Source organism: Manis pentadactyla, chromosome 15 (genome assembly GCF_030020395.1).
Source record: "Manis pentadactyla isolate mManPen7 chromosome 15, mManPen7.hap1, whole genome shotgun sequence".
Taxonomy (NCBI): domain Eukaryota; kingdom Metazoa; phylum Chordata; class Mammalia; order Pholidota; family Manidae; genus Manis; species Manis pentadactyla.
In genome coordinates, this window is record NC_080033.1 from 81,973,596 (window position 1) to 81,998,857 (window position 25,262).

At 49.1% G+C, this 25,262-nt stretch overlaps 1 protein-coding gene across 3 annotated transcripts in view; it reads left to right on the forward strand.

The window, feature by feature from the left end:
• Nucleotides 1–25,262, forward strand: part of BANP (BTG3 associated nuclear protein) — a 98,844-nt gene that overhangs the window by 13,154 nt on the left and 60,428 nt on the right. For 2 of the 3 annotated variants that reach the window (XM_036924207.2, XM_036924208.2), the window contains exons 2-4: nucleotides 8,113–8,250; nucleotides 12,652–12,743; nucleotides 15,120–15,319. In XM_036924207.2, coding sequence (XP_036780102.2) covers nucleotides 8,113–8,250; nucleotides 12,652–12,743; nucleotides 15,120–15,319 — 430 coding nt within the window. The remainder of the gene's footprint in view (nucleotides 1–8,112; nucleotides 8,251–12,651; nucleotides 12,744–15,119; nucleotides 15,320–25,262) is intronic. The other variant, XM_036924209.2, reaches the window with a different exon arrangement.

Genomic DNA, 25,262 nt, shown 5'->3' on the forward strand with positions numbered 1-25,262 from the left:
CATTCACGTGATGACACAGTATGTCTGTGACTTAATATGGTGCATTCCTTACTGAAAACAAAACAGACCCCGAGGGCTTGGAGGGCCTTCGTCCTCGCGTTCAAGAAGGAAGGCTGAGCTTCGCAGCCCCACGCTGCTGTGAGACTGCAGTGGATTCGCCCTGGATTCATCCCAGTGTGTCACCAGTGGTGCACGGGTGGCAGGCCCGTGCTGGGCCGTGATGCAAATTCCTGCCCTCAGGGGGCTTCTCTTCCACCAGGGAGACCAGGGCAAGTGAAGCGAGCACCTAGGCACACATAAGTGCTTTGCGGTAGGGTGGGCATGGGGGCAGGCAGGGCTGCTGTGGGGGCGTCTCGGGGGGTGTGATTCAGGATCTCTGCGGTGACCGCAGCGGGTGGCGGGTGGGGCAGGCGCTTGTCGGAGCGAGAGGGCCTGCGCTGGGTGTGCGCCTGCGGCTGGGGGGCCTTTGCAGACGGGGCCCATGAGGAGCAGTGAGCAGAGCCTGGTGGCATCAAAGGAGGTGCCAGCTGGAAGCGCTGGGTGAGCACCCTGAGTAAACAGCCAGCCTTCGCTGGGCTTTGAACAGTGAGGCACAGTCCGCGCGTCTGAACACTGTCCTGGTAGCTTTTTAACTAGGTGTTGAGAATAATTATGGGGGCCCATTTGGGGGCCGGCGCCCAAATCCAGACACGGGATGACAAGGCCAGAGTGCGCCTGGTGAGAGGATTTGCCTCCAGATTGGGCGTGGGAGAGAAGAACCCAGCAGGACCGAAGGCTTCAGGCCTGAGCGCCTGGGCGTCGCCATGCACGGCGGGGAGACTGGGAGGAGCAGGTTGGTTGTGGGCGGGTGCTGGGTTCAATGTGGACTGGTGACACTGAGACCAGACACCTCGGGATGGGGGAGCTTGGTCCTGGAGGCCACGCGCAGCACAGCCCTGGTCCTGCACCAGGTTGAGCGGTGAGGCACGTCGGGGCAGCAGGGTGGGTGGAGGTGGGAGCCGTCGGCCGGGCCCCAGAGCCCGTGTGTGCAGGGGAGGTGGAGACAGTGTGGGCGGCCCTGTGGGGGACTCTGCTCTGCAGGGAGCAGACAGTGGCGACGGAGGGAGGACCTTGGGGGAGAAGCCTCCCGGGTGTGCTGAGAGGGGTGCCCTGAGGGCGCCTCCTCCCCCCACAGGAGCCCCGCCCCCCAGGGGAGAGCTAGGCCTCCCGCTGAGCCGGGAAGGAGGGCCTGCAGTCTGGGAGGGAGAGGGGAAAGCGTGACTGGTCCTGGGAAGGGCGGCGGCGGGCGTGCAGGCTGAGAGGTGGGCTGAGGGCAGATGGCGAAGGTTCCCTGGGTCTATCAAGACTTGGTGTAGTTGGCCTTGTCTGTGTGCTTGTTACTGTGTTCTACGTGCTATAGAAAACCCGACGGTCAGAAGATAAAGGCTGAAGATCGGCCCTGGTTTGCCTGTACCTCCTCCCTCACGGGCAACCTGAAGTTCAGTGTGTAGTGGTCCAGACCGTCCTGTGCGCATTTACACCTGCACCCGTGACATGCACGTGCTGTTTTGGAGAACAGTGTGGGCTCACGTGTGTGCAGCTCTGCACTTTCGCTCTTGCAGCCGCGCCTGTTAGCAGTCTGTTCTGGAGGTGCGTCGTTCGCATTGGTGCCGCATGTTTTATGGTGTGGCTGTGCCTTCTGTCACCTTCCCATCGCCCGAAGAGTGAGTGCTGAGGTTGTTGACTTTGGTCGGTGGGCCCTTTTTTCATGTGCCTCCTGGAAGATGCTCTCTTCAGAAGTGTACTGGGGTTCTCACCAGTCTTTGCCATTAGAGACATTATTGAACATTAATCTCCATCCAGCTGCTTTGTTATATTAAGACTGGACTACCTCCAGGACTTCTGAGAAATGGCAAATTATATTTGCCAAAATGGCAACCACATGTATTGCTCTATTCCAGCTTTCTTGGGCTTGTTGCCCTAGTTTCTTCTATTCAGACCTCCACTGTTAGCAGAATTTTAAATGACTCTATCCTGGCCACAGAATCATTTTGAGAAATAAACAACTTGGATAACGTGTGGTGTCCTCATTTGGAAGAGGTTAGGGTTCAGGGTTTTATGGTGAGCCTGGAGTATTTTCTTAAGCCACTGGTAGAGCTTTCAGAGACCAGGAAAAAGCTTGACTTGGGCATCTGAACACTTTCCACTAGCCCTTAATGAGAGACAGGTAGTTAGCCTGGAACCCGTGGACACAGGGCCATCGTGAGCAGGCTTCAGAGCGTGTCGCTTAGGTTAAGCCTGGCTGCATGCGAGAGATTCCAAAGCCCGTTGTTTAAAGCCAATGGTTGGTTATTTTCCGCATGTGTGGGGAAGTCTGAGGCAGATCGTCTGGGGACATGGGGCGAGTCGGTAGACAGGAGGGCCCCAGGCTACTACTTCCTTGCTCTTCGTGCTGCTGTTTGGGCTCCTTCTGTCCATTCTCATCCCTGGAGTCCGGCAGCAGGAGGGCCAGCAGCAGGGGAGTCACAGCCACATGCCCGCTGTCCCTGGAGCTGTCCTGTGCCACACTTGTGCTCGTTTCCTGTTGACTAGAATTGATCACATGGCCACAGCAGTGGGCGTGGGGGGCAGTCTGGTGGCCTCATGCCCAGTAAATTAGGGCTCTTATGCCCAGTGTCCGGGAGAACCACTGGGGTAGGCAGCCAGCAGTCCCTGGTGTTGGTGAACCTCTGACACTTGGCATAATTTTGCCTGTGCTTTTTTCCTGGGAAAAGGTCCATAATTCTTTTTACTAGACTCTAAAAGCAATCTGTGGACCCCAAAATGTTTTAAATCCACCAATTCAAAGGTCGGTTGTGTTGTGTTATCAGAGGGTTGTCATTTCATAAAGAAGGTCTGTATATCTCTCTAATAAGCTTGGCTTTGGTTCTTAATTTGGACAAAGTAAGACCAAGTTGATGGCATGAGCGGCTTTTATCTTTCACCTGACCACTACTTAGTATGCACTTAGTCACCATCAGACCCCTCGTCATCCCCTGCCCCTCATTGCCCACACGCCTTAGGCCCAGCAGGCTCTCCTGAGCAGTGCGTGCGTCTGCTTCCTGCCCGGTGTACCTGCCCAGAGCACCTGCCTGGAGCCACCTGCCCAGAGCCACCTGCACAGAGTGCCTGCCCGGAGCGCCAACCTGGAGCTGCCTGCCCGGAACCGCCTGCCCGGAGCTGCCTGGAGCCGCCTGCCTGGAATCGCCGGCCTGGGGCCACCTGACTGGAGCACCAGCTGGAGCACTTGTTGCAGTTGCCGGTTGTCCGTGCTGGGCGCAGGCAGCAGGGTTTAGATGGTATTACTGTATATAATCGAGGTGGAATTGACGATTTCCCCCCCAGTATGCCTGTGTTTGTCTGATCATTTCTTGAAGATGTGCTTTTTATTTCCTAAAATGTGATAAATGCACGTGATAAAAATTAAAATATAAAAGAGTGAAAAGTGAAAAATAATTTCCTTTTGCAGATTGTGTCCCAGGGATATTCTGTGCATATGTAGAATATTTCTTAAAAAAAAAAAGACATGTCATATACATTCTACTGCATTTATCATCATATAATCCTGCATTTTGGGAGCTGTTCCTTAGAGATCTGCCTCCTGTTAAACAGTTTGGTTATTTCGTTGTGTAGCTGTGCTGTTTTTTTAAAACAACTGTTGATGTACATTTAGGTTCTGTCCATTCTTTTGCTGCTCAGAGCAGCGCCCTAGTTGTTTGGGTTCCTTGGTGTGCAGCTCCTTGCACCCACGTGCACTCCGCCGAGGGTCCCCGAGGGGCAGGGTGGGGCCGGGCCGTGGCCTGGGGCTCCCTGGTGCCATGACTCTGACAGATGGTGGTCACACTTCATGGCTGTCCCCAAGCTGACAGGGGGAACATGGGGTCTTGTTTAACTTTGCACTTAAAAAATTACAGGAGGGCTTGGACTCTTTGTATTTGAAAGCCTTGTGACTTTTCTCTCCTCTGTGAATTCACTCACTTCCGGGCTCAGTTTTTATTAGGTTTGTTGGTCTTTTTCCTATTGTTGTGAAAGAAGGAAATTAGCTCTTTGGTGTGTGTGTAGCAAATATTGTTCTCCAGCTTGAGTTTTGCCTTTAAAATAGCCTTTTTATTAAATACAGCACGAACATAGGAAATTGGAGTTTTGCCTCTTTTGTTGTTGAAGTCTCCTTTAATTTAGGGACCCTTTCGATCGAACCCCTGCGTGAGATTTGTTGATTAAGCGGGGTGGCTTGTGCAGTGCCTCCGACAGGGTCCCGCTTTCGCGTGTGCATGGCGGTGCTCAGCGCGCGCTCCTGGTCTTCGCCTTTCCTGTGAGTTGGTGGCATTGGAATTCTAGAGGCTCAATTAGCAGTGGTAGTTCTGCCAGTCTCTCTGCTCCTGTGGTAGCAAGCCGCCCTCCAGGGTAGCCTGGGTCCCCCACTGATGCCTGCGGACCATGTTTGGTGCCGCCCAGCTGCCAGATTGCAAAGCAAGGCTCGTTTCTCCTTGTTCTTTGCTGTAATTCTTTCATACAGACAACATTTTTATCAGTTACTGTTCAGTTTTCTCAGTGGCCCAATTTGTGTAGAAAGGCAAGATAAATGCTCAGTTCTTTCTTTTTATTACCATTTTTTAAAACAATTAAAGATTTAATTCCTCACCATTCTCCAAAGATGGCTTTTGTTTGTATCGTTATGAACTCCTGAGCTTAAAAAATTTCTTTTCCAATCCACTGACACAGTGATCCTTTTGAGGGTCAGTGTTTTTCATCTTTGGCCAAGAGAGCTCCTTCAGGCTGGACCCCGAGTCCTCCTGCCTTTGGTTGTAGCTGCCTTACATCTGCACAGAAAGACGTTCTAGAGACATCTGCATAGTCCTGGCCTCAAATCTGAAACTGGCTACTTCTCTAGGAAGCTCTGATTTCTTTTTATGAGAAATGGTATTTCAGCACCACAGTCTGGGCTCTGGGGTGCACATTACTGCTGGTTTGACCACTGTTTCTACACCATTATGGTAGTCAGAGCCAGAATGTGCACACACACACACACACACACACACACACACACACACACACACACACACACGCCAGTTCATGCTTCCATGTCAGAGTCACAGCTCCAAGGTGTTTACTTGACCTCTTCTAGCTGACCGCCGGGTCTGCTTGTCATCGTTCTCAAGGATGCCAGGTGCGGTGGGATACGCTGTAAGTCCGTGGTTATACACAAACATTTCAGAGGGTAGTTCCAGCACTACCACTCAGTGGGATTACTGAAAATTGTTAACATTTGTTGTGTATGTGTTCTCCCAATTTTTCTCCCCATTTTAAATAATTAAATTGTATGTCTGTTGTCAGAGCACATAGCTTTGTGTACTATGCTTTCTCCTTTATATTCTTCATTTAGTCTTAGTTCTCCATGTAAATAATGAATGGTCCCCACTAAGCGGTTGTAATTTGTCTCTTCAGTGATTTGGTTTCCTGGAGCTTGTTTTCCAGCAGCGTTTTTCTGGAAAGATTTATGAGAATACTATTCTGAGTACTAGGTATTCATGAGTGTTCGCTGTCTGTAATATACTTGAAAGTCATTTTGTCCGGATGTAAAATTCTTGGTTCATACGTCTTTGAGTATCTTAAATATGTTAATCTGTTTTTCTTCTGCCACAGTTTGATCATTTTTTCCCCCAATTTTAAGTTAGCTGTCTTTTTGCTGGATGTCTAAAGGAAATTTTCCTTTTTCTTGAAATAATGTTGTTATTAGAAGGTGTCTTGGTATTAGTGTTCTGCCCCTCCCGACCACCCCTAGTCTCACACACACACCCCTTCAGGAGAGTCTCTCAAGCTGAGCTCTTCAGGGCCCCCGCCCCTTGCTCTGCTCGGGCTTCTTGTTCAGTCTCCTGTTACATGCGTGTTGCATCCTCTTTGCCTGTCATCTATGCTTTCTCTTGAACTCTTTCATTTCTTTTTTATTCTTAAAATTTTCCTTTTCTCATTTTGGTTTTCGTAAGGCACATTTATTGTGTTTATGTTCAGTTCATTTCTGAAATGATTTTCTAGTTCAGTTCATTTCTGAAAGAAATGATTTTTTTTCTTATTTCTAGTCTTTTCTGTGTTCTGTCACTTTGCTTCTGTGTGTTTGTAATGCTGGTTTATGATCGGTGATATTTCATACTGTTCCTTTATTTTAGCTTGTTTTGAAATATTAGGATAGAGTTTTCTTCTCTCTCAAGGACAGGTCTTCATAGCATGCTTTCATTATCTGTAGGGATGTCATTTTGTTCCTTATTTTCTTCTAAAATATATTATCTTTGCAGGAGATTGGACCTTGATGTTTTCTGTTGTTCATTTTTATGTGGAATTGATTTTCCTGAATATTTAGAAAGGAGGCTTGATTTTAGAATAGTTTTTCTAATTCCAGTGTTCTAGAACTCTACCTTCTGTTGACTTTAGGAAGTTTTAAAAAATGTATCTGCTTATTTTCTGAGGTCTCCTGGCAGTTTTTTGCTCCCATCTTTAATTAGACTTTCTCCTGTCCTGTACATTTTGTATACTATTTCCAGTCATGTTGTAGGTCTGGAAGGGAGCTTTGGGTGATTAGTTTTGAGAGTTGATGGGCCGGAATGCCGCGCGCCTTCTGGGCTTCACTGCAGATGCCCTGCGTCCGCCTCTGTTGGGCTGTGCACGCCTCCCGGCTGCAGCTCTGCCCCCTGCTGCCCACAACACCCCCCCCCCCCCACGAGGGTCAGTGTCTGTCTCACCTGCTGGTATAGCCTCATTGCCTGGTGTTGCTGGGGACGCTGGCCTGGAGATGGGTTCTGCTGTCCTCACTGCTGCAGGTGTTTTCAGGGGGGAGGTTCTGCATCACCGCCTCTCCCAGCGTGGGACTTCCAGAGGGTTTCGTCTGGTCCCCCTGGGGTCCTCTGCTTTCCTCCCAGTTGTCGTCTGTCTCCTCTTTGATGCTTTTTCACTCCTTACCGTCTTGTGTGAAGTATATGAACTGGATTAAAAACACCTTTGCCATTTTATTGATCACACATTTGATGACGTTTATGTAAAAATGTCGCCTTTATAAAGGAAGATTTAGGATCGGAGTGTGGTTCCTCCTCCTACAAATGGTCGGCCCTAAGGAATTCCGGAGCTGCTCCTGGTTAAGCCGTGGAATTCAAATCCGGACACACGGGGAGGGGAGTCAGAGGATGTAAGAGCGTGTGACTGATGTCACGCCTGTTGGAACCTATCCATTAGAGGGGGTTGTCAGCGGACTCCTAGTTGAAACTAGATGACGGAACCTATCAATTTAGCCGTCTCTGCCCTGTGGCGGTCGTGACTGAGGGCTCAGGAGCAGCTAGAAAGGCCCTATGCTGTGCAGCTGAGGGCGTGGTTTCTGCCCTCAAGGAGCTCGTAGTCTAATTGGGGAAAGATAAAAAGTAAGTTATTTTATAAATACTTACTTACACATAGTTAAAATGCATGATATGGTAAAGTACTCTGGTGACATCGATTCCTGGACGTCCGTGTTCAAGGACTAGTCTTAGATCTGTGTGGTGAGAGGCCTTGCTTGGAATGACATGGCCTCATTTTTGTTTTGGAAGATGAGGCCTGGGAATGGCAACTCAAACCAGAGGTGGCCCCTGCCCTTGCAGGCGTGGTGGTGAAGGGGACAGCAGTGCCCCCAGGGCCGGGCCTCAGGTGGCGCTGTAGTTCAGGGTCCGTTCCAGCAGTGTTGTGCTACTGCGGAAAACAGTGGTGGCAGGAGCTAAGACCCTGTGGGGCAGGTGAAGGATAGGACGTGTCTGTGGGCATTAGGGGACCGCTGGAGACTTAGCGGGGGGTGCTGTGCTCAAGCCGCCTCAGGAAGTGACTTTGGAGGTGGTGTGAGGAATGAATGCATAAAGCAGGAGGCTGGTCTGGTGGTTAAGGACAGGCAGGGATGCTGGTTTTGAACTTCTCAATTCTCTCAAAGAACACTAATGTTCTGATGGTCTGGGGCAGGAAGAACTCTGTATTAGAAACACCCACAATGCCTGACATCCTCTGTGATGTACACAGTTAGCAGGTCCCTCATTTCCAGGCACCGTGGTGAGTCCCCTCTCCACTGTCTTTGTTTCTGCTTTGTAGGTGACAGAAACGCAGTCCTGCGGGAGTCTGAGTCCTACCCGTTGCCTGGCCACGCCCCAGTCCTCTGGATGATGTCAGAACAGGACCTGGCGGATGTGGTGCAGATCGCTGTGGAAGACCTGAGTCCCGACCACCCAGGTACCGGGCTGCGGGGCAGCAGGTGACCTCCTGCTCTCTCCTTTGCAAACCCAGGGGGCTCGCCAGAGTCTCCTTCCCTTTAATAAATAAAAGGGAATAAAGAGAAGAGTGCTGCATGCGCTGCATGAAGGATTCAGGCCCCAGGGTGGCAGGCGCAGTGGGGTGGGCAGCCCTCAGCCCCCTGCCACAGCGGGCCCACTGCGCAGAAGCTCCCACACTATCTTCCTTACGACGTCCGCTTCTGACACTCAGCCCTGGGACGCGCTGTGCAGGCCCTGGGTGTGCAGGCCCACCTCATTCCTTGAGCGTGTGTGGGACCCCGTCACAGCTGTGCTCTAACCCACAGCCACAGACACCGTTGGCCCTGCTTTTCTCTATTATAGACAGCACTGCACTCAAGATTCCTGCACACAGATCTTGGCAAACAGTTTTGTGGGGAAGTTCCCAGAAGTAGAATTGCTGTGTATGTTCAAAATTTTGCTAAGACACTGACAGATTTCCCAGAAACATTTTATTTACTTTTTACCGACTCTGTGTGAGAGCAGCTTTTTTCCTGTACTTGTGCTCAGGTTGGTAATTTTTCTTAATGATGTTAAAGTCATGCATCTACTTTGAAATCTTAACTGAATATTTGTTCTAAGAAGACCCGTTATATAGGAAACCCTACATTTCAAGAATTTGTCTGAAATTACATCTCTGAAAAAATTTGTCTACACTTTAAAAAGATTTCTTAATAAGTTTTCTCCTTTTTTTTTTTCTTTAAGGTTTTATGTGTTTTGCGTTTCTGTTAAATCTGAGGTGACAGGTACACATGGGAGAGTCACAGTGTCGTGGCTGTCTGGTCTTCTCTCTGGAATAGCAGGATTCAAATGCTGGCGTTTTTTTCCCCAGAAAAGAATTTCCAGGACTGTCATAAGCAAGTGATGCTATCTGTCTGGGATGATCTGTTTGATATATTAGGCGCAAAAACTTCATTTGGAAACTAGTTTTGGTAGGGAAGGGGAGAGTAATATCAATGAGTTTGGACTTAAATGCGCACTCACAGGGAGTAAGGGTGCCCTCTCAGCACTCTGATTCTGGAGTTTTTCTCCTCATTTGCTTGTAAGAACCACTGTCACCTGTCACCTGGCAAGCTCAGGAGCCTGTCGGGTCCCTGGACACTTAGGGCATCTGAGCGTGGCTGCTTCACCACATTTTCCCTGTGAAAGAGCCGGCTTGCTTAGAGTGAGAACCTGTGGCCTTGACCTCAGTAGCACCACTTAGATACCCCTGGATGTTGAAAACTAGCAGCAACACGATCATTACAGATAATAATTTTGAAAATAACTTTTCATATTTTGGTAGATGAATGACAACTCTTTAGAAAACACATTGTAATTTTATAAAAGAAACATGATCCAGTTACATACATTTTAAACATTTTTAGAACTGAAGTTATGACTTCCCAAATAAATCCTCTCTCTGTAGATTACAGCCCAAAGATGGCCCAGAGAAGTAATTTCTAATCTTGGTTCTCTCCCACCTCTCCTCTTTAAATACCTGAGAACTACAATTTACTGACTGTTTAATGAAAAGCTACTGTGTGCAGGGCTCTCTGAGGCCCTCATAGCGTGAAAGCGTGCAATCTCTGGCCCCAAGTAACTTGTACACACCTGGGCGATGCTTTTGCATCCAGAGTGGGTCTTAAGTTGATTTTCCCCCTCATCTCTAAAGTATGAGCTTTGTAAAATTTATAAGTACAGTCATGCAAGTAGAAGGAATAAAACTTTCCCATAACCCTAGTGGGGCTGCCTGCTGGCATCCATGTCCTTCCAGTTTTCCTAATTTCCATTCAAAGCAAACATGTTGAAGTTCCTCTGGGTTTGTATCCACTCACCATGTGGCTGCGTATCTTTACCTGTGTGCAGGCCACAAACTGTGGCTTCATCAGGCCTCTGAGTCCAGTCGGCTGTGACAGCTTTAAGATGAACATTGATGTCTTTGATCTAATTCTGAAAGTAATGCACGCAAAATTATAAAAAGCCATACAGGCAACAGTTACAAAATCTAGCACAGAACAAAGAAGAAAATAGACTCGCGGCCCCACAGTCCATAGGCAGGTACTGTTGGAACCCTGGTATGTGCCCCTCTGTCTCTACAGGGCCATGTCTCCTTTTACACACCTGCTTCGCTGCCTTTGCCTATGCCCTTAAGGCATGTCATGCTGCCAGGGGATCGAGTCCGTTTTTCTGTATTTACGGGAACTAGCTGTGTGGTCCCAGACAAGTCACTTACCCTCTCTGGACTTGTTTTCTCTTGGGCAAATGGAAAAGATTCAAATAATCATTGCAAGGGTCTCTGTTCTCCCAGTCCTGGTATAGTTACCAGTTTCCAATAGGAGTATATAGGCTTCGACTGAGGTTCTGTGACCTGTGTTTTGCTAACCATAACTACTTGTAGGCATGGTTTTAACTTTTTTTACTTAGTTAATGAGAAATTGTTATTCCCACATGTTTCTGTGGTGGTGGCTGAGGCAGTCCAGCTGCACGGGACCCCAGTGTAGGATGCAAGGCCCACTGTGACCTGAATGCTTCTTGTTATTGCTGGCCCTTCGCTGGTTCCCGCTCTGGGTAATTCACCTCCAGGAAATCAGTTTGCGGCTCTTGCTTAGGACCTGTGCAAGTTTTGTGTTAGAGCCATAGGAATACTCAGTGTCTCCAAGTTTTACAGTTTTGAAATGAATCACTAGTATGCACAGGCTTAAGGGCACTGACACTTATCTAATCGAGCTCTTTTTTGGAACCTCAGTGTGTAAACTTGTCCAAGTGGGGGTGCTTTGGCTGACGTGGGGATGGGGCTGGGCTCGCAGAGACCTGTGTGCTTGGCCACCCCGAGCTTGCCCCCAGCCCTCCCTCAGCGGATGAGGAACTGAACCAGCCCCATCTGTGGACGGCCCTGTAGGGCAGGGGCTGGAGGTGGTCTGCTCTGGGGGCAGGTACTGGCTGCTGCTGCCGTCACAGTGGGGCCCTGGGGGCTCCAACATCCTCGTGGGGCTGGAGGGAAGGTTGGATCCATTTTTCTGGGTGGAGGCAGTTGGGGGAGGGCTGCAGGGAGGAGCGGGGCCGTGGTCAGTCGGCACTGTCCCGAGTGAGGCAGGCATCTGTCCCCAGCCGGTCCATGCCGCTTGGCTGGAGGGCGAGGTGTGCATGAAAGGTGGGCAGACGGTGTGCTGGGGTGTACTGGGGGGTGCACCTGTAGCTCAGCCCCGTGGGTGGGCACTGTCCTGCAGGGGGCGTGCTTCTGTGTGAGCGTGTACACATACATGAGACCATCCTGCACGTGTCCTGTGTGTATACTTACGGATTCTCGTCCACTGGCCCTCATGTCTGCAGCACAGAGCCACAAACTTGTATTACTGTTAGAAAGTGAGTGAGAGCCATTAACCACCAGGAGGTTTATGTGGCTGAGTGAAGAGCAAAGGTGCAGAGACCTGGTGATGCGCTCGGCCCCCCCCACGCATGTATAACATGCTTGTGTCCCGTGTGAGCACGTCGGAGGAGGGGGGGAGTACAGCAGTCAGGGGATGTTGGTGATTCGAGCCAGGAGATGAGTAAGTTCTATAGTGAAATGGAAAAGGACTCATGCTGCCATGTCCAGTAATAAGTGTGGAATATAAATTCTATCTGTAATCGCAAACGTGTAAATGTTTAAAGGTTGAAGTCACAGGTGGGGGCCTGAGGGCGGACAGAAGCCTGGCGTGTAGATGGTCAGCTGTGGGCAGACAGGGTCCCGGCCTTCGGTGTCCTTAGTGCTTTCCGAGTTACTCTGGGGGAAAGAAGGCGGGCGGGCCCGCGTCGTGCGGCCTGGGTCTGGGCAGGACACATCCCGAGGAAGCCGTGCTCGTTGCCTGGAGGGTGCTGAGGGGCAGCGCCGGTTTCAGCAGCACCGGGGGTGGGGGGTGGTTTCTGCATAGCTTAGTGTGTTCCAGTGCTGACTGGTGACAAACACCTAAGAAAATGTAATATTCAGAGAGTGGTTCTGATTTTGAAATGAGGTACCCACAGAGAAGACTTTAAAGTTGGGAAGAAATATTGATCATTATTTGGGTTTTTCTCATGCTGAAATTCAAACAGGATAGCTTACGAGGGTGCTGAGGGAGGAACCTACAGTTTTTGTGGTAGGATCAGCTTAGAGGCACATCAGGGAAATAATCTATCTGGTTATCAGTCTTTCTGGGGATTAAGGAGAGATCCTATTTTCTGCCTGAGAATGCTGAGTTTAAAAAGGTAAAAATCGAAACAGGTCGCACCATTTCTTTTATTTCTGTTAAGGTGACAGAACTGTTTCCTCGCTTAATATTGAAACAGTTCTGTAAAACCTTTCATATTAAAGTTAAATGTTGTCTCTGAATTTGGTTTTCAGTTGTGCTGGAGAATCATGTGGTGACAGACGAAGATGAACCAGCTTTGAAACGCCAGCGACTGGAGATCAATTGCCAGGACCCCTCGATAAAGGTGAGGACACTAACACACACACATCCTTACGTCTCAGTGTCCTGGGGCTGCCGAAACAAATGATCGTGAACTGGCGGGTGTAGACCAGCAGGGATTCACTCTCTCCCAGCTCTGGAGCCAGGAGCCTGAGATCCAGGTGTGGGTGGGGCTGTGCTCCCCGGGGAGGTCCTGGGCAGGGGAGAGGGGGGTCCTTCCTGCCCCTCCCAGCTCCTGGGGGCTTGAGGGGTCCCTTGGCTGGCGGCTGCACCATCTGTCTCTGTCCCCACAGGGCCCCTGCTTGTGTGTCTGTCTCCTTTTCTCTCTCATAGGGCCGTTCTACTGGGTTTAGGGCCTGCTCTAACCCAGGAAGATATCTCAAGATCCTTGACTTAATTGTATCTACAAAGGCCCTTTTCCAAATAAGGCCACGTGTATAGGTTCCGGGGTTAGGACAAGGATATCTCAGTTTGGGAGGGTCACTATTCAACCCCCTGCATAGTATAGAAAGCCAGCTTTTTACCCTTGAAGAGTGTGAAGACATTGTTTAGATTGAGATTGTTCCTAAATGAGGGTTCTTCCTATAGTCCCATAAACCCATTGTGGATGGAGGGAAAGTGAACACGTCTTTTGACTTTATTTCCCACTGGTGATGAAGAGCTTATGTACCCATTCTTTAAGTCACCTAAACTAAGGGTTGCTGGGTGTGGCCGGCTAAGGAGTTTTAGTTCCTTGGATTTCCTGGCTTGGCCACAGCGTCACAGGGACAGCAGGCACCCAGGGGGACGTCTTGGAGGCAGCGCAGTGAGAGGCCAATGGCTCCATGTCAACCCTCTGAGCGGGCAGCTGTCCGCTCAGAAGCGTGCAGTTCATTTTGTTGTGAAGCATGCATGCTGCAGCATGCAGGGTGGCTGAAAGTGATGTTCACAGTTAAATTGCTGTTTCAGACTCAGGTAGGGGGCCTGATTAGTAAGCTCAGTTTACTATGTTCTGTAACAGAAGTGCTGCAAGTATAGTTTCTCCCAAAGTGACGTTTGTTGTGAACAGCACATGTGATACAGAAATGTGTAAAGTAACAGGGAAAAGGTGTGAAAGTTTCGGACTGCAGTCTGAGTGCCGCCGCAGGTGTGCTGAGCATGTTCGCCCACCAGCCCAGCACCCTAACGCAGGAGATCCGAGTGGCTCATAGGGAACGTCACTTGCATATAAAGGATTTATTTAAAAACACTGTTCTGCACTTTCTTGTGTTATTAGTGTGTTTGATAAATCGTTTTATTATTATATAGCAGTTATTCACTCAAACCTCAAGCACAGAGTCATTTCTAATTGAGAATTAAGATGATGCTTGCTGTGTTTAAAGAGATCAGAAGCCAAATGTTTGATGTCTTAAAATTATAAAAAATAGTAGAGTTATCAGTGATTTTATCTCAAGAATTCAGGCACCAATTAGAGGTTCTCAAGATGACTTATATCTGGGGAACAGCGAGCATGTCCTCTTTGTGGGTTCTGGTGACCCTGTGCCTTGCGCCCACCGAACGCGGGTCCCGTGCATGCCCCTCTTGGCCTGCTCCTCTGTGGCTGGTCCTGGGGGCCTGTCCTGGTGTGTCCTGCACCCACCCCAGCTGCGAGAGGCAAGTGTGCAGTGCAAGTGCGATGGGCGCACGCTGGTTGGCGGTCCTCCACAGAGGCACTGCCCTTGGCCCGCTCTCCGGGCCCTGCCCCACCCTGTGCCTTCCTTCCAGTGCCCACCTGGGCTCTGCCCTTCAGTTCGAGGCAGGAAATTGGGAACAAGGTGACACTCAGATTCCCTCCCCGCAGCCTGACAGTGAATGAGCCGCTGGGCGTTAGGAGCTCTCGGGGCCCAAGCCCAGGCCCCGAGGCCCCCCGCCCTGCTGTCTGCAGCTAAGGGCTGGCCACCTGGGCCCTGGCCCTGGGTAGCCCCGAGAGCTGCTGCTCATGCGGGCCAGTAGGTGGCAGGCCCGCTGCTGGAAACTGCCTGTGGCCCCAGGTGTCAGCATCAGGGCGGCTGGCGTGATGGGAAGGCAGTGCCCACGGTCCGCAGGCCCTGTTTTCTAGTTAGAGGTGTGGCTAGTGCGTGTGTCCATGTACTGCTGACTGGGTAGCATCTGGAAGACTGCACACGGTTCATGGCATGACTGAAGCGTGGCTCTGAGTCCAGCTGCCACAGAGGTGCAGCCACGGCCGAGCAGCCACATTCTGAACACCGAGGTTGAATCCCCCCGTCAGATGTGTTTGGCTTATAACTAGAGAGCCGACGTTCAGGACCTTCTGCTGGTATAGACACAGTTGGAGTCAGGAAGTTGCTGTTTGGCGCCCTTGAAATTGTCTCCTCAGCGTCCAAGCCGCCCCTTCTGAAGCTTGTCTCTCTTCCACTTGCAGTCATTCCTGTGCTCCATTAACCAGACCATCTGCCTGCGCTTGGACAGCATCGAGGCCAAGCTGCAGGCTCTGGAGGCCACGTGTAAGTCTTTAGAAGAAAAGCTGGACCTGGTCACGAGCAAACAGCACAGCCCCATCCAGGTCCCCATGGTGGCGGGCTCCCCTCTTGGCGCAACGCAGACGTGCAACAAAGTGCGATGGTAAGAGCCGCCAGCCAGCCCATCCCGGGGCGCACAGCAGGGCCGGCCCATCACCCGGGGCGCACAGCAGGGCCACCCTGTCCCCGGGTGCACAGCAGGGCCACCCCGTCCCCGGGCGCACAGCAGGGCCGGCCCATCCCCCGGGCACACAGCAGGGCCGGCCCGTCCCTAGGCACACAGCAGGGCTACCTGCAGTGGTCCCTGCCCCAGCTGCAGCGAGGTGAGCCCAAACACGCTGTCCCACATGTCACGCTCACGTTTTCTTCTTGACATGAAGCAGACTGATGCGCCTCCTACCAGAGCAAACCCACCAGACCCTGGAGAGGCGCGTTTGTCCTCTTCTTGCCCCTCGCCTGTCTGGCCCGCCTCCGGACCCTCCTCCACAGGTGGCTTTACTTGAGTGGAGCGACCTTTCCATTCACGTCCACAGCTTGTGTTGTGCCAACTCAAAGGCGACACTCAGAGCCTCGCCTAGGGAGCTGTGTGGTGGTTCTGCACCCCTGAGCCGAAGTTCTGTGAGGAGCCTAGTCAGACTGGAAAGGTGTTGCGGAGTCTTTGGCCTGCTGTGTCCCCAGGAGTCCGGGGCGCCATCAGCCTGCAGCTCTTGGGCCGTGGGCAGCAGTTTCTGTCCCTCTCGCCGCACTGTTACCCTTTCCCACGCAGCTGCAGAGGAGTCTTATTTGCGACGTGGTGGTTTGTCCTTGCGCCTGATGAGGGCTTGGCTCCCCGGATCGACTGCTGCCTTCTGCCCTGTGTGTCCGAGGAGCCTCATGGGCACCACGGCGAGTCCGAGGGACAACAGCTGGCTTCGCTGCCAGCTCCTGCTGGGGCCTGCCCTGCTCCTGTGTTCTGGGAACAGGAGCAGCCTTGGGGCCTTGGGGCCTTACAGGGGAATGTGGGATTGAGGTTCCTGGTTGGTCTTGGGCTGCTCATGGACATGCCTCTATTTCAAGGTGGTGACCTGTCCTGTTTGTCTGGCACAGTGGTGATGCCACCTGCCGTACGGGCATGATTAACCCGAACCTGTTCTGCTGTGCTGGCAGCACCACAGGGCCCCTGCACCTGATCTCCACCCAGGTGGTGGGACCTTCAGGAACCTGTGTCCCTACGGGAAAAGTGGGGCAGCCGTGTTTTCTCCCCACAGACATTTGTGGAGCCTGCCCTCTATGCAGGCCGTGGGGCTCAAACCTGTCAGAACTGATGCCTTTATTTAAGAATAATTATTCTTTAATGACCTCTTATCCTCCAGTGCAGTGTTTCAAAAATGTGATTTATAATTAAAAAATTAATATACTGCCTTAGCTGTAAGGTGAGGAGGATGGAGAGGATGGGAGTGTCAGTAAAGTGGGAGCTTCACTGTGTGGACAGCTGTGTGGATATTGGCTGGAAGGAATATCACACAACAATGAGCAATTCTTGGTGAAGTTCCAATAAAACTGAATACTCCTGAATTACTGGAAAACTCAAGTTATATTAAAACTATCCAAAGATATTTTTGCATAGTTATTATGGTATTATATGTATAAATCTAAAACCGGGTAAGATTCTGGACTCAGAGAGTTAGAAAGCATGTTTTTCACTCATATGAATATTTCATGTGAATGTTTCACTCACATGAGGGACATTTGAAATTTGTGGGAAGATGTTTTGTCAGATGAGAGCGCTCAGCGCTGAAGGGTGTCTTAGCCTCCTTGGCCTGCACCCACTGAGAGCCAGTGGGGTCTGTTTAGTGTGATGACCTGGTGTGTCCCACCGGATTTCAGAACCCACGCTGGGCACCTCCGTGGGGCAGTGTGGCGCTAAGGGTAAGTGTGGTGACTCACCTCCCCATGAGCCAGAAGCTTGCTGTTCTGAGGATGACCCTCCTTGGTTGTTTGTACCTTTTTACCTTTGTTTGGAAGACGTGATCTCCACAAGTCAGGGAAGGTGTTGACAAAGCTCACCCATTCAGATTCTGCGTGATTACCTGTGATTATGGTCCAGTCCAGGTCTGGTGGATGGGGGCGAGTTTTGAACCAAAGGGTCCTTTGCAGCTGTGGCTTGGGCCATGAGAGTGCCTGGTTTTGGGGCTCCTTCTGTTAAAGGGATGGAAGAACAGGCCCCTGCATGTCACTGCCCACCCCAGCTGGAAACTACTGGGGTGCCCTGGGCCAAGTCACACTGTTGGGCTTCATTTTCAGTTTCCTCATCTCCAAAAGACAACCAGGTGAGGGGCCTCGGGCCTGTGTTAGCTCTGGGGTGGCTGAGGGAGGTGGGCACCACTGCTGCAGAGTGCATCCCTGCTGGCGGTGTGCCGTGGTCCTCCGGGATTCAAGTTGTCTGAGGGTGGAGCTGCTTGCTTGGCAAGAGGCATTTTTAGGCTTCAGGGATGTGGGGAGCCCCTGTCTTTCTGGCTTGCTTCAGCATCCAGTGATGCCAGGGTGAGCAGGAAGACAGTTTCCTGGTCAGAAATCTGCCAGGCTTCCTTCTGCCTGGGAGAAAATTGTATCGAGAGACCTACCATGTTTTTTCTGCATGTATTAGCAAGTGGTACAGTCAGAGTATTCTGCTGTTGATTCAGATGTATAATCTAATTAATCCAAACCAGGTTTTCTGGCTTTAAAGAATCATACTGGTGAGATAAAATCAACCCATTATAGAATACACTTAGTGTGTATTAACACGAGGTTTATTAATGTTGTTTATACAACCAGTACTTATAAAGCTAATGTAAGGTTAACAGAAGGAAATCCTTCCTCCATTTTCTCATAGGCATAGTTTTAAATAGGATATATATGAACGATTTTTTAAGAAGATATCAAATCTGGCATTTTTCTCCATGTAAGTTGTGAAAATGAGAAAAAAATCAACAATTGAGAGCTATTAAAAAATTGGGGGGAGAAGGATAAGAATTTAACCTCAATATGTCAGTGAAAAAAATGTATATTTAAATTAGAAAGTTTCTAATTAGTAAACACGTTAAGTGAATGAGAATTTTATGTCCTAAGCGTGTGTGGTAGAACTCAGAAAAGGAAAAGTCTCTAAAAACAATTACAAGTTGGCTGACATTCTGCTTATTAATAAGGTACTTCTAGAAATGATTTATTTTGGGCCTCATATATTTAAAATATGTTAGAAGTATGTAAGTTATAGATTATTTTATATCCCAATTGTATGCTTTAAAAAAGAACTTGAGATTCCTTGGGCCCACTTGCATTTGTGGGAACGGTTTGCTGGGAAGTCTGAGTGTAATCTCGTGGGGCAGATGTGGACACCCTCACGGTCCACAGTTTCATGAGGACTCTGGGTAGCAGAGGAGACGCCGTCCACTGAAATCCCACTCAACCTGCTGTCCGGAGAGGCCGCTCGGGGCCCAGAGCCAGCCCTGCGGGTAAGGCTCCGCACGTCCCACTCAGTCCCTCTCTGCGCCGAAGGCCGCTCCCTCCAGGTTATTTGTCAGGCAAACCTGCCAGGACTAGACCTTGCAGGCAGCTCCCAGTTGCTTATTTATTCTCCCTAACCCCTGGAGCATAAAAGGCAGTGCACTACTGCAAACCTCAGCTGGCATTTTGAATCCGGGTTGTCAGATTCTACACCTGAGTAAGCTTCTTTAAGTAAAATCAAGAAAAAAGGAAAGAAAGAATGAAAACCTTTTTCTGTGATGTGAAAGCTTAATCATTGTAATAAAAATGTGAGATTCCTTGAATGAGTTTTGTCCAGCAATGGTGTTCTCCTTTGGGGAAAGAGTAATGGATTTAAACTCCTTTGGTAGATACTGTTTTCTTCCTGCACGTGTGCCATGAATTCAGATTTTGCTTGATCATAGTTGTAGGTGTAGTGACTTGAGGTTTTTAGCCTTAGCCCTGTTCTCATGTTGGTATTGCTGAAGCCCTCCGTGCTGAACTGTGGAAGCCATAGGCAGCAGGCTTGTCCTTTAAATGCCCACATTTAAGGCATTTCCGGAAGGGCATCCATTTACGACATGGGAAGGGATCAGGTGTATGAATGGGCATTTCTATAGATCATTGTGAAACCCCTTGTCTGCACTTCTTTGAAGTCAGACGTAGAGCCATTGGAAGAAAGTCCAGGAAGGAAGTGCTGTCACTGTGAGGCTGTGCAACCAGGCGCCTGCGGAGCACAGAGCAAGGGTAGACGCCCCGGCCAGAGGGGTCCCTAACAACTCCAAACCAAGGGTTTCGGGTTTGTTTTCATTAATTGAATGACTAACTACTAGAAAAACGCTTGCGTTTCTTATTTTTAAAAGCAATATTTTCATTTTTATTTTTTAATGCACAAATGGTTTATTTTATTGAGATGTAGTTGACACATAACAGGTTTTTATTTTTAAATTTAAAAAATGTCAAAGCTTTAGTGTGTTTCTACAATTTTAAGTATAATAAACCAGACTTGTTTATAACACTCAAAATTAGAAATATAATTTCTTCTAAAGGTTTTCTTTCAGAGAGATGTGTCATGTAAGACATATAGAGGGGGAATATTGTTCTCTTTCTTTTCTTCTAAACTGATCATTGACCCACAGAGGATTAAAATATTTGATCAAGAAATTACTTAAATTCTATTTGCTGGTTCCTGATTCTTTGTTTTATTTCCCAGAGGGCCTTTTGTTTTAAATGCTAATGGATATTTGTTGGAAGGCTGTTCTGGTTTTTGAGCCCTCATGGATTCTGGGTAGAGGGAGGCCTCCTGAGCTTCTCTGTTTCTGGTGCTGGTGCCCTGGCAGTCTTGGCGTGGGTGATCTGTGTTCAGTGCTTCCAGGTCTTGGCCACGGACCTTCTCAGTCCAAAGTATGGTATTTTATAGTCTTTGGAATGTGACAGACTTAAGATAGGGCTGTTTCAGCTGTGAAGAAGTGGTTTGGTCTTCACCATGAAAGACTTGTTCAATTCTTTCCTTTTTGAATCTTGAGTTTTTGATGTTTCCATTGAATTTTGCATACATGTGATTTCTCCTCCTGACTGGTCTATACTATCTTGCATAGCTGCACACTTTTAGTAACCTAATCATGATACCCTGTACAGTCAAGGCTGAGTAGTAAACATAGAAAACTTACAGTGTACATACATACAATTTAGGAAATCATTAACATAATCTGATGAGTCAGATCCATCAAATAACCAAAGCAGATAATACACATACAGCTGATGTTTTGATGGGTCATGCACAATCCAATGATGTGGAGTACTTCTCTAGTTTCAGAATAACTCATAACTCATTAATTGGGACGGTGTTGAATCTGTAGATCACTTTGGAGAGAATTGCCATTTTAACCCCATTGAGCCTGATCCATGAACATGGTGCACTTCTCCGTATATGCAGGCCTTAATCTGTCTCGGCAACAGTGTACAGCTAAGTACTTCATACTTCTAGATGAGATCACAAATAATATTATGTTTTAAATTTCGATTTCTAGTTGTTCATTGGTAGTATATAGAAGTACAATAGATTTTTTTCTATACCGACCTTTATCCTTTATAATTTCCAAATTCACTTGTTTTAGTAGCTTTTTTGCAGGATTTTTAAGAAGTATATGAGGTCATATTGTTTTGAATGATGAGAATTTTACTTCCTACCAGTTTTCCAAACCTATTCTTCTTTTGCTTCATTGGGTAGGGTTTCTGTATCCTTTTTATATTTTTTCCTTTTCTCTGATCTTTGCATGAAAGCATCCAGTCTTTAACTATTAAGTGAGATGTTAGCTGTACATTTTTCGCAGGTGGTTTTTATCAGGTTGAAGAAGTTCCCTTCTGTTCCTTTTTTCTTGGGAGTTTTTATCATGAGTAGGCATTGTTTTTTCTTGATTCTGTTGTTAAAGTTAATTACTCATTGATTTTAAATGCTAAACCAACCTTGAATTCTGTTGTAATAAACCTGACTTGATCATAAGGTATTATTCTTTTTATATATTTCTGGATTGACTTGCTAATAATTAGTTACGGGTTTTGCATCTCTACTCATGAGTTATATTAGTGTGTAGTTTTCTTTTTCTACCTGTCTTTATTTATTTTTTATCAGGGTGATGCTAGTCTTGAAAAATAGCTGAAAATTGTCCCTCAGTGTCTATTTTCTCAGTGTTAAAGGATTAGTTTCATTTCTTAAATATTTGGTAGAATTTGCCTCTGAAGCCATCTGGGTCTAGGATTTAATTATGAATTCAATTTCTTTAACCAATGTAGACCTTCTTGAGCTAGTGTTGTTTAATTGGTATCTCTCAAGGCATTTTTCCTTTTCATTCTGGAGTATTAGCATAATATTTTTCTTAATTTCCCTGTGTTACCTTTTAAATGTCTGAGTCCGTGTGCCGTTTACTTGCTGTGTCTCTTTGGGCTCCTCTGTTCTCTGATAGTTTCTCAGACTTTCCTTTTTATGACTTTGAGGAGTGCTGGTCAGGTGTTTCGTGGAGTGTCTCCCAAGTGGGGTTTGTCTGACACCTTTCTCAGGATTGGGCTGGGGTCCTGGGGCTTTGGAAGGAAGGCGCGGCGGTGGGGTGCCCTCCTCCCTGCTCGTACCGGGGGGCGCTGTCACCGTGACTCCCCTCTGTTGGGTTGGCGTGGCCGCCGGGCTAAGGTTGTGTTGGTCAGGCTTCTCCAAGGTCAGGTTCCACCCCCACCCGTCCCGTCCCGTGCTCTTGGAAGGACGTCGCTGAGCTCAGCCCCCACGTAACGGCACGTAACAGGCAGAGTGTCCTGGCCCACCTCCCCAAGGGCGCAGCACGTGCATACGCTGGTACTTGCCTTGCGGCAGATTCGTTCTCCTCTTGCCGTCTATTAATTCAGTGACTGGTGTCAGTGTGGACTCATGGATGTTTATGTATGCTTTGGGCTAGAGCCCCAGTACTCCTTTATTGTTTTGCCCACACCATTGCAGGCTGGCCCTTGGGAGTGCTGGCAGGTGGCTCCTGTGCCCTTTCCTCCATCGCTGTGGGCTTTGTTGGTCGGGCACTGCACGGGGCTCCAGGCTCGGTGCATACGCCCCTTCCTGGGCCTGGAGGCGGCTGCTGTCCTCTCACTGGAAGCCGGCATGAGAGACTGAGGACCGTGTGCCAGGGGCTGTGCTGCCTGCGGGTCGCCTCCCTGTGCGGACAGCGCGCCTGTTCCCACCCGAGGCGCTCCTGCTGCTCATGTCCCGCTTGTCGTGTTTCTCAGCGGTCATTCCACAGCTGCCGGGAAAGAGGAAGAGGGACTGTGCCTCCCCAGCAAGCTCTTGACTGGGACTGCCGGATCGCATTCACGGAATTTTGTTAATGCAAATGCGTAGCTTCTTGGTCTGGGGGACAGGGTTAGACCCCAAGCCTTCCAGAGCCTGTCTGTTTCTTGCTGAAGTCACAGTGTTTGAAGTCTGTTGCATTAGGTCACCCCCATTTCTCTGGTGGGTTGGTTATTTTGGGGCAGTTGGTTTATGTGATACTTTGCTCATGTCATTAGATACCTGGAAGGAGGTTTTAATGCTGATTTATATTCATCCCCGAGAATACATTTTTGGACCCTGCTTTTTTGACTTTTTACTTTTGAATTGGAAACAATAGGAAGAAGCCCTTTAAAACAAATTTTAGTGACCATTTCATTTGCGTGCCCAGTGGATTGATTGGGTGACTTGCATTGCTGTGGCAGAGCATCCCCTGGATCTGTGGGTTGGCACAGCCCAAGGGAGCCTGGTGCTCATGCTCTCCCGGGGCTCTGATGCCTGCAGCTCTGCCATCCCATCCCCTGTGGCCTCTGGGTCTGCAGCTTGGCAAGAGGAAAGCTGGGAGAAGGCACATCCTGATTTTAAAAACGCTGGCCTGGCAGTGCCCCACCTCTCCCCACTTCATCCCATCCACAGGCACTTGTCCCAGAGCTGCGTTTGCTGGAAAGGGGACCTGGGAGTGTAGCTGTGCTGCCTAGTGGCTCCTAGGGACAGGACCACCCTACGAAAAGGGGACAGGGCTCATGGTGGACCCCAGTCCATCAGCCTCTTGGGTTTGAGAACCTTGCGTATCTGGTTTTATCTAAAGATTCCACACACACATCCCCACCGCCAAACCCCCTTTTTATTTTTGGCTCTTGTTGAAACTCCAGGACTGGTGAACGGTTCTGTTCTCGTAAGTGCATCACATCGAATTTCTTATTTATTATGACCCAGGTTCTTGAGTGTTGTGCATGAGCGTAACTGAAAGCCAGGAGGAGAATATGTCCTTTGGGAACACACATCTGTGGAGTGTTAGAAGGCTGTCAACATGTTTTCTTATAAGTAGGAAGCAGAATTAACTAGAAATTCTTGTTAACTCGCTTTTGTTAATTGAGATTTTTTCTTTGAGATAATTCACGTTAGAAAGTTAACGTTATGTGAATTTTCTCAAACAGAACTCTGAATAATTACTTTGAATTGGAAAGAATCAGCTGTCAGAATATAATTTAGTGAGACTTAACTATAGGAGGGAAGGAGGCAAAAACATTCAAGTATTTTTCAAAGATTCTGATATGGATATGGAATATTTAGAATTTAGAATTTTTCAATATTTAGAATATTTCAAATTTAATAATTAGAATATTTTAAATATTCTAATTACAGAGCTTCTCCTGCCCCTGCCCCAGAAGGCAAAGTCAGACATCACTGTGTGAATGGAAATAATGTCTGACTTGCCCACCTCGCACAGGTGGGTGGGAAGGTGTCGTGCACTGTGCCACTCTGTGGGTGTCTTAGTCCTGCCTTAGCACTGAGGCGAGGTTCGTCTGGAGTGGGTTCATAGAGTAGCGCAGAAGGTGAGCTCCCTGGGAGTTAGTGCCCAGAGCAGGCCCCCCTGCTGAGCTTTTAGGACACACTTGGTGAGGGTATTCAGAGGGCACAGCTGTTGGGCATTTTAAGTTACTCAAGCTTGTCTTTGCAAGGTCAGCTTCTCCGGAGCCAGACTGCGCTCCTAGGACCTGCGTGTGGATGGCGAGAATGAAGCCATGGACGTTCTTCTCCATCCTGGTTCTTTCCTGAAAGACCGCACATCCCAGGTCCTAAATGCTGGCTCAGGTAGTAGCCACGGGTGCGTCTCTGACTGACTGACCAGGCCTGGCGGCTGTTGGCATACTTCCTGGATGGCCATTTGTTTGGAGCGGATGAGCTGGCGCCTGTGGGGATTTTCTGTGATTCCTGACAACTAGAAAGAGGAAGGACTAAGCCACTGTACAACCTGACTTCCCAGGAACCCGTGTTCTGCAGGGAACGTGAGGCCTGTGGGCTGGGTTAACCCAGCGTGCAGAGATTTCGGGTAGGGATGGAGAGCGGGCATAGGTGTGACCCCCCCACTTACAAGGCAGCCTTGTTACTTGGTGGTGGCCTGACCCCCTGAGCTGGCAACAGCTTCTAACCCGAATCAGGGTGGCATTTTGGCTGCATGGAGTTGGTGCCAAATATTAAACTCTTTTGCTATCCCGGCTTTGAGGGGTTCTCTGTTAGGACACAGTAGGAAGTCTGTATGTGCATGTGTGTGCACTGCATGCACGTTCAGAGTTCAGTCATGAGCCCCCGACACCTGTGCTAGCAGAGTCGGGTTTGTGAGGCCGTCCCCGCCACGTAGGTGACAGATCCAGGACTTCATATGGCGGTGGGTGGCGGTCTCTGGTCCACCTCGCTGACGTGTCTTGTCCTCCTTCCCTCTGAGGCCTGCGGGCATTGCTCATTGGTTCCTCTGCACATCAGAGCCTGAGCTCCTCCCGAGGGCTGGAGGCCCTTGTCCACTGTCCGCTGCCTCTGGTGTCCTTGCCTGCACTTGACCCCACGCCATCTGGTTCACACCAAGGAGCCTGGCTTGTTTTTACTTTTCCTTGTGTGATAAAAAGTGGCAAGCACAAACCTGTACAAAATAATTTTAATCCTACGTGGTTTCCCATCTTTTAGTTGGGTGGGTTCTTCCCCCACAGACGAGAGCACAGCCCCCGGTGCACATCCACGCGCTGGCCCGGCTGTGTGAGTGCTG